Source organism: Etheostoma spectabile, chromosome 5, assembly GCF_008692095.1.
Source record: "Etheostoma spectabile isolate EspeVRDwgs_2016 chromosome 5, UIUC_Espe_1.0, whole genome shotgun sequence".
Lineage (NCBI taxonomy): Eukaryota > Metazoa > Chordata > Actinopteri > Perciformes > Percidae > Etheostoma > Etheostoma spectabile.
In genome coordinates this window covers 31,026,209-31,035,404 of record NC_045737.1, presented here as the reverse complement: position 1 = coordinate 31,035,404, position 9,196 = coordinate 31,026,209, and the positions used below count along the sequence as shown (strand labels likewise).

At 39.5% G+C, this 9,196-nt stretch overlaps 1 protein-coding gene across 1 annotated transcript; it reads right to left on the bottom strand.

Moving 5' to 3' along the window:
• Positions 1-643: 643 nt before the first annotated feature.
• On the bottom strand, positions 644-7,054 carry imp4 (IMP U3 small nucleolar ribonucleoprotein 4). The gene is made up of 9 exons (XM_032516920.1): positions 6,948-7,054; positions 5,566-5,674; positions 5,401-5,484; positions 4,722-4,831; positions 3,286-3,418; positions 2,408-2,562; positions 2,232-2,326; positions 2,073-2,146; positions 644-978 (listed from the first exon to the last, which is right to left on the bottom strand). The coding sequence occupies exons 1-9, from the start codon at positions 6,948-6,950 to the stop codon at positions 866-868; spliced, it is 876 nt and encodes a 291-aa protein (XP_032372811.1). The 5' UTR covers positions 6,951-7,054; the 3' UTR covers positions 644-865.
• Between the last annotated feature and the right edge of the window lie 2,142 nt (positions 7,055-9,196).

Genomic DNA, 9,196 nt, shown 5'->3' with positions numbered 1-9,196 from the left:
TTCCCGCCAACCTGGACATTTTTGTTTTGAGTCAAAAATTTAAAATGAAAAACCTTTTATCAAGGTTATGGTTGTCTTTTTCGACCCTTTTGTGGCTTTCCTCCAACGATTTAGTCACTTTTTCCCAACGTTTCTCGACTTTTTCTGATCGTTTTTTAAATTTTTAAAGCTTTTTTTTTTTTCACGTCACTTTCTTTTGACATTTTAGTTACTTTTTTCGACATCCTTTCATAGTTTTGTCACTTGATTTGACATTTTTTGTTTTTTTAAAGTTATTTTACCAATTGTTTCTCTCCAAATGTTATACAATTGACAAAAAACACCCAAATTCAATAAAAGTAGTGATCTGATTATTTATTTAACTTGTGAAAAGCGTTGTTGGGAACCATCCACGTTACTTTTTTGGAAAATTTCTTTGAAAGAAACCCAGATTTCTGATATAGAAACTTTTTTGGAAAGGAGTCAAATTTGACCCGAAGACAACAGGAGGGTTAAACAAATAATAAATACAGTGGTAGCTACAAGCATTCTTGCATTCTTATTTACCATTATGCTACAACTTTGCATATCTTTTATGTTTTCACAATGTATGAAATGTGGTTTTTTTCTTTGTTTTTGGCAAAACAAAATTCACAGAGCCAATAAGTCATTAAACAAATTTTATTAAACAACACTTACATTTATAATACACAGAGGACTTTGTTAACCAATGGGTTTGTCAAAAAAAGGCTCATTTTACTCCTGATGACGTGATGCAGTTTGACTTCAACAGATTGTACTTGTCATATTTGGTAGGCGAATAAGAAAAACTTACATCATTCCATAAACTCCATATTTAAATAATTGTATAAGAGTCCAAGCTTTTCTACTGCACACTGAGGAACCTCCTCTTCTTGGCTGTGTGTGTGTAAGCATGGTGACGCCACTCCACATCGGCCGTACTCTCATTCTCCAGGGTGCCCAGTTTGATCATATACACTGGACAAAAGAACACACACAAACATGTTACACATCCAGGAGAACAGTGGAACACAATGGAGAGAAACGTTTAGAGCAGCGGTGTCCAAACGGGTTTTATAGAGTGGCAGATTTGATAATGTGAAGATGCTCGGGGGACAATGGTCCCGTCTGATCATTCTTTTAACAATAAAAGCTACATTCAAATGCACTGATCAAACTATATCTATCTATGCATCTATTTATCTATTTATACACACACACGCTTGCATAAGTTCACACATCCATGCTAAAGTTTAATAAAAAGAACAATAAAAAAACATCTTTTGGAAATTGATCTTAATGCCTTAATTAAAAAAAATGTAGGAAAATCCAACCTTTTAAGGACACCAATTGTCTTTGTGAATGAATAATGTATCGTAAATAAATAAATGTTCTTCCTTAAAATACAGCGGGCATAAGTATACACCCACCTATGTTCAATTCCAATAGAAAAGGCATACTCTTATTATTAAAGGCCAGTTATTTCATGGATCAGGATACTATGCATCCTGATAAAGTTCCCTTGGCCTTTTCAAAAGATTTGTTTTTTATTCCTCTTTTTAATCAACTTTAGCATGGGTGTGTAAACTTATGCAAGCCACTGTACATGTATATATTTCTTTTAAACGGCAACATAACCAAATCAATGGCACTCAGGCGTAAAGAAATCTAGAAAACAATTCGGCCTTACTTTTACGTCTGTACTCGGATAACTGAACACACTGCGTGGAAAACCTTCAACTTGAAGTTGATGAATATCTTACCCTCGTTCATTTTAAACATGACTTATTATGCGTAACGCAAAGTTTGTTAACATGTAAGCGTACGACATATGACTGTTGTGCGTGCACACATGCAATGTTTGGTGTTGTTTTCCCCCTTACATCTCCTTCCAGGCAGGGCAGCAATGGTTATGTTTAAAGTAACACACACAAGCACGTGCACGTGCACACACACACACACACCACACACACACACACACACACACACACACACACACACACACACACACACACACACACACACACACACACACACACACACACACACCACACACACACACACACACTTACATTTCATTTCAAACCTGGGTCCGACTTCTGTCAGCTCCACGTTCCTGTGGTCTGTTTTTTTGTAGGTGTGATGTCTGAAATAAATAAACGCATTATGTTTTGTACGGTTTACAGAGTGTGTGTGACATGTGCATGGGGGGGGGGTCCTTTCACACTGACCTGAAAGAGATGAAATCCTCTTGGTTGGCAAACGTGATCACACGCCTGCTGTCCTCCTTCGGCACGGGGAACAGATACTTCAGGATATTCGAGACCTGCGGGGGCAGAATTGATTAGTCGTGAAAGAGAATATCAGCGGCGCGACGTGTTCGACGCCGGGTCCAGCTCTCCCTTACCCTGCTGCCGAGTCGCGAGGTGAAGTTGTGAAAAATGAGGTGTGGGTAGGCCTCGGACATGGTGCCTATGTCTGGAACGTCGTGCCTCATCACCACGTTGTACAGGGTGAAATAAGCCGTGGGGCCAAACGGCAGGTGGCACACCACCAGCCCATCTGGGAAGGTACACAACACAAGACATCAGATCCTCCCTGTGCAGGGCTCTGCGCGGACTCTACTTCCCTTTACACTCCAACGTGGTATCATGACTTCGCGTAAACATACACGCCGGCTTTCTTAAGCCAAGTGCCGTGTTATCCGTACGCATTTTGAGCTCTCGGGGAGTACGTCTACATACACGCCAGGCAGGTAGAAATGGGAGAACGGACAGGGTGGGGGTCCTGGGTTTATGGTTTAACGTCACAGATAGGCTACCTGAGTAATAACTATAAGGTCAAAGTACATTTCTGTATTGAAACTACACAATGATAACTGCTTTCATTTTTGCATTCTCAACTTGTACATATTCAAATATTTGTTCATGGATTTTATCCTAGTATTATTTCATGTATCTTATATGTATGTATATTGTATCCTAGTATTTCATTTATATTGATAATCTGTGCTGTGGGACTGACTTTGCTGCTGCAACACTGTAATTTCCCAGTTTATTGGGATCAATATCTATCTATCTATCTATTTTCACAATTTTCATATGACAAGCTATCTATTCTCCTGTAACTTCCGCAAGCAAAAAGTAAATAAATAAAATGGCAGTGATGATGCCATGCCGCGGTAGAGGAGCGTTACCGTCCCGACCCTAGCAGAGAGACGAGCTTCTCAAAGCCCCAGAGACCAAACACATGTCCCCACTATGAGAGGGGGGGGGGGCGGCGTACCTGGCTGTCCTCTGGTTTCGTGCACGATGACGAGGTCTGTGACGTTGTTGGCCTTGCAGGCGCTCACCAGCGCGTTGATCTCGTGGTTTCCTCGGTTCATGCGCTGGGCTCCGGGGAACATCAGCTTCACCTCCTGGAACCAGTCACATGCATCACTCATTCATTCTCTGTAACTCACTGGTAGTTCCTGTAGCTGTGGAGAATGAATGACTGGGAGCAGCTAAAAGCCCGTCATACTGCTTTTCAGCCACATATATTTGTATTCTCGGTGTCTACTAGAACTTTAAACAGGAATGTAAGCCAGATGTTTGTGAGACAGCACGCTCCATCTTCATCTATTACATACACAAACGATATGACACACTAAAAGATGGGAATAATCCAAAAAGGCATAATGTTTGTCCAAAGGTTTTCCCATCTCGGTTTTCCAAATTGCATGCTGGGATAGGCCTTGGTCCATCTGAACAAGAATATGCGTGAATATATGGTAATGTTTTTTATTACATGCATTTTGTTGTTAAATCAATTTCTAGTATCATTTTTAAAGGGCTGTCAATTAATTTCTATAAATATGTTAAAAATGCGGATTAACTGCAGCAATGCCTTTATTTCACAGGTTTGTGTATCTTGTAATTTAGTAGTTATTGTGTGTTTTTTGCCTTTAAAGAACAGCTCTACGTAACTGCAAGTAAGCATCATTGTATCAGCCATTTAATGTTGGCAACTATTCTTCATATATAACGATCTGCCTGTAGATATATGACATGTTCAGACACTTATGAAGAAGACTAGTTAATGCAGGTAACACAGTGGAAGTGTACTAGTTAAACACAGCCACCAAAAGTAAAATCTTATATTTAACCCTCCTGTTGTCCTCCGGGTCATATTTGACCCTTTTAAAAACGTCTATATCAGAAATATGGCATTCTTCTGGCCGGGTTGGTTAAGTGGGTAGAGCAGGCGCACATATACATTCCTCGACGCAGAGGTCCAGGGTTTGAGTCCCACCTGTGACGATTTCCTGCATATATTCTCTTCCCTTTCGCTGTCCTGTCCATTAAAGGCAGAAAAGCACCAAAAAATAATCTTAAAAAAAAGAAATATGGCATTCTTTTTAACTAAACTACTACAAAAATAAAAGTTTGGATTCCATACAACGCTCTTTGCAAATACAATTGATCACTTTCATTGTTTATTAGTCGCAATAATTCATAATTTCTGCTTTATTAACTCAATATTTAGGTAAAATTCTATAAAAATGAGGGTTATTGACCATTGATTCCAAAAAGTAGTGGTAGTGAAATAAATAAAAAATGCGTTGAAAATGCCAAATGTAAAAAAAAAAAAAGTGTTAATCTTTTGTGACCCCGGGAGGACCACACAAGAGTTATTAATATAACCAAATGACTCCATCTGCTGTCATAGCTGATTCTGACCTTGGAAAACATTTTGAGTCTGGAGCTCGGGTCTCTGGAGGTGGTGACCATCACTTTAGGGTCTTCTACTCCGGCCCACTTGTACTCATCGTCCATGTGGGAGCTGACACCTGCACACAGCCAGCACGGCAAGGGCAATGAATACAAGACACTGACACAACCAGAACATTTACACACACACACACACACACACACACACAGTAATATTCCTCTATATATTCCAGTAATAGTCCACTCTGTATATGACAATTTGATCACGTAAACAGCATATTCTGTTTATATATGCTGAATAAGGTCTTTCCCCGTGTTTAGCATTGTGTGACATGTTGGTATTAATCGGGTTTTAAAAGCATTCTTTGGACATTCTTTTTTATACATATATATATCTATATATCTATATCTCTCTATATATATATATATATATATATATATATATCTATATCGATATATATATATATATATCTGCTGATATATCGGCATATCAGATTTTTAAATAACCAAACATTCATATCGGTATCGGCCTAAAAAATCCTTTATTGGCCGGGCTCTGGTCGGAATATTGTCTCTTTTGGAAATATCACGGAAATAACAATATTACCGGAATATTATTTGCATGTAAACGTGGTCACCGGTGCACTATATGATGGTGTTGGTAATATGAAGCCATGAGAGCACCCACCTTCTGCCCCTTCATCGTCGTACTCCAGCAGGTCCTGCAGCTGCAGAGCCTCTTTGCGTACCTCCGTTGGAAGAAGCCGGTTCTCTGCAGAGGGAAGACGCAGCTTGTGTTACACCAGGATCTGGATCACTTCCACTGCTGACGGACGACACGATGCCCTCCTACCTTCAAGAGCGCCCTTCAGCTTCTGTTTCTTCTCCTCTACCGTCCGCAGACGGTCCTCCTGGGCCTTCCTGTACAGGTACTCCCGCCTCAGCCTCACCTCGCGACGCAGCTAGCACAACGGCAACAGCACATGATAAAAAAGGCTCGTCATTAGGGATCAGGGTCAAAAATCTGATGTATTGGGATTTGTTTTGCAACGATCTTAAAAATAACTTTTTTTTCTGGAATAAATACATTTTATTTATTCATTTTTACCAATGATTGACCTACATATGTTCTGTTTCTATGGTACTGCCGATGGCGACTACATCCTATCTGTTTCCATCAAAACAGAGCGGAAGCAGAACATCCACGTTATGTTCTTCTTCACAAAGTAGATAAATGTCAGACTGACATGTGATGTCACTCTTCTTTAGAAATGTCTCATGATATATTGTCTCTAGAAGTGTTTTGTTCAACTTTGGTTTTTATTAAAGAAGGAAAAGATAATCCCAATACTGAAAACTACTGAATCCCAATACTTATAGAATCGAATCGGGACAAATGCATATCGTCCCGGTCCTAGTTTTCATAAATGTCAATAGGAATATGTGAGCTTGCAACATGATAGAAACATCAAGAACTAACGTTGTGTGTAGTTCGTGATGTTTCTGTCATATTCTTTATATATGTATACGATTGTATATTTTACATTTTCAATAAATATCATTAGATGGTGGCATTGTCAGAAAGCTGAACCCTAAAATGATAATAATAACATATACTTTATTAATCCTGCAAGGGGAAATTACAGTTTACACTTGTTATTACACACAGGCCTGAATTACACACACATGCACTAAATGGAGCAATGTCTGAGTGGGGGTGGGGGTGCCCATAGAAAGGCGCCCCAAGTAATTGGGGGTTCGGTGCCTTGCTCAGGAGCACCTTGGCAGTGGCCAGGAGGTGGACTGGACTTCTCCAGCTACCAGTCCACAATCACACTTTGGTCCGTACGGGGACTCGAACCCAGGACCCTCCGGTTCCCAACCCCCTACTGACTGAGCTGCTACCACCCCAAAGACAACATACGACATCACGGTTAACGTTATACACACACTTCATATGGACCAGTTTTGTAAGTTAACACCTATGTTAACGCAGAGCTGCTAACTGAACCGGACTAGCGTTCCATGACCATGGGCACATGTAGTAAATCCTGTTTTCATCCAGTCACGGTTCGTAACACTGTAAATGCAGTTCTGGGGTCCTGGGGCTCATTCAGTTGTTAAAGTATCCTCTAACTTAAGACTGTGACGTTTACACTCAACGAAGACACATTTCATACCACGCTACTAAAATAATTAATGCGCCGAAATCTTTTTAATTCTGTTTGAACTTACCATGATGGTTCTTTAGCTAGGAGCTAACTAGCATTCGGGTCCTACTCACATGGACACAAGAGGACATGCGTACAAGAGCTTCCGTCATTGGCCGACAGAGGATCTCCAATGAAAGCGCTGGATACTGAGTAGAACGCTTTTCAAAATAAAAGCCCAATTTAAACTCCAGCCTTGCTACAGTGTTGAGCAGTAATATATATATATATATATATATATATATATATATATATATATATATATATATATATAAACACACACACACACAATATTACTGATCTATGGTAGTACCACAGGCTTCAGACTGGCCCCGAAATCAAAACAGGTTACTATAAAGATGTGTTATGATACACGTATTTCCAGTTATTAAGTTATTGCAACAGTTCTTTACTATAATAATAATAATATGAAGCATTTAACCAGACTCCAGTGCAGACTAGTTACTATGAAACACACACACGCACACGTGCACACAAATTGGTGAATGGTGCAAACAAAAACAGAACATTAATATGAAACAAAAAATAAACAGAAGACAAATACATTCATACAAAATAACTGTTGAATAAGAAAAGAGTGAGTGCAGAATGTGCAAAGAACATTATATATAGTATGTGCAGCGTCTTTCTGTCAGCTGAAATGATCACATGTTCTAGCTTCATTTCAAATCATGTTCTTTTCTTTCAAAGTGTTTCAAGGGGGAAATTATTTTATTTTTAAAGACACAAAAAATGTTCTTTATGAAGAAATAAGTTTATATTTATTGGACAAACCAAACAGAGGCAATCTCACACAGTGTAGAGATGAAACATGTTACGGGGTGAAAAATAAATGAAGGGCCTCATTCCAACGGTCATACATCCATTTGGAAAAAGACAACACTTCCGAAGTGCATATCCATGTTCAGAGATGTTATTACTTTAGACAGCTTGATTAGATCTTTGCTCTTTTGATCATTTGAATGGATTTCAGTTAAGTTTCCACACGGTGCATGTACCATTTCTGGAACAAAGCTCTTCAAATATATGCATTTATCTATATACTTAATACATTCTCTTCTGTACATTTAAGTCTCATGCTTTGCTTGAAACTGTGCTTTCAGCATTCATCCTCAATTCCATGACAAAAGACAAAAAAATAGCACACAGTATTCAGGATCAATGCTGCATAGTTTCATCATTTGGAATATCAAACATAATGTCTTTGTAAACCAACAGAGTGTAGCCATATAGTATAGGTACGGGAGATGGAAACTGTATGAAATCTGTCAAGTTGTCAAAACAAGTTTAAAAATACACAGAATTTCTCTTAGATGCAAAAAATGCTTCACTTATTCTTAACATTTTGGTGATGAATGGAAGATACTGCAGTGTACGTAGTTCATATCACCACGTAAATGTCTTTAAAAGCAGTGAAGCTGACCATCAGAGGACGTTAGGACACAGGAGCAACTGGAATCCATGTGTCCAACCGTTGAGGAGTTTTCAGCACAAATCACACAACAAAACAGAATAGAAGCAATAAATAACACGAGGATCATAAAACAATGAGGAAATCTTGGAAATGTTACTTACAGAGAAATATTAACATAGTTCCATAATACTCCTTTAGAAGGACAGGTGTTTTGGTGTCCTACGAGAATCAAAGAAAAGACAAACAGATGTTCTGATCCACTGCAGTCGTAGAGGAGCTTTCAGAGTTTCACCAACACGTTACAGTAAGAACACTTCACACGGGTTCATGAGGATCGCGGCCCAGCAGTCCCTAGTTGTAACCTCCATTAAGGCAATAGCAGAAAATAAGGGTAGAATTTGTATATCACCCTCTAGGGAGATGCACGGTAAGGGCCAGTGAGTGATCTGTTGGGGGGGGGGGGGGACTTGTACCAGCTGGTTTGACCAGTGGATGAAATCAGAAAATCATGTTGCCGGTGTCCACACTAAGCCGGCTAACGCGCACACATTCCAATTATTTGTGACACTGAAGCTGCCTTCAAGATGCTCACGGTCACATGAGGACATCTGAGACGGACGCGGATGCTGAGACTTGGCAGACTACAGTACACATGACTGTGAAAGGGAACCTGGAGAGGCTTTGCTCCAGGTCTTCTCCTCTCTCTGCCTTACCTTGCATTAAATATTAAAAAAAAAAAAAAAAACCTGAACCTGGAACCGTTCATGATCAATATGTAGAAAGAGGTTGAGTGTGCACATGATGGTTGACATGCTGACTACGAGGAATGCAAAGTGCAA

Excerpts from the sequence above, each read along its gene's own strand:
- imp4 (XM_032516920.1), bottom strand. Across the intron at positions 2,327-2,407 it reads CCTCGCGACTCGGCAGCAGG|GTCTCGAATATCCTGAAGTA; the intron begins GTAAGGGAGAGC and ends CTGCCCCCGCAG. Across the intron at positions 2,147-2,231 it reads GAGGATTTCATCTCTTTCAG|ACATCACACCTACAAAAAAA; the intron begins GTCAGTGTGAAA and ends TATTTATTTCAG.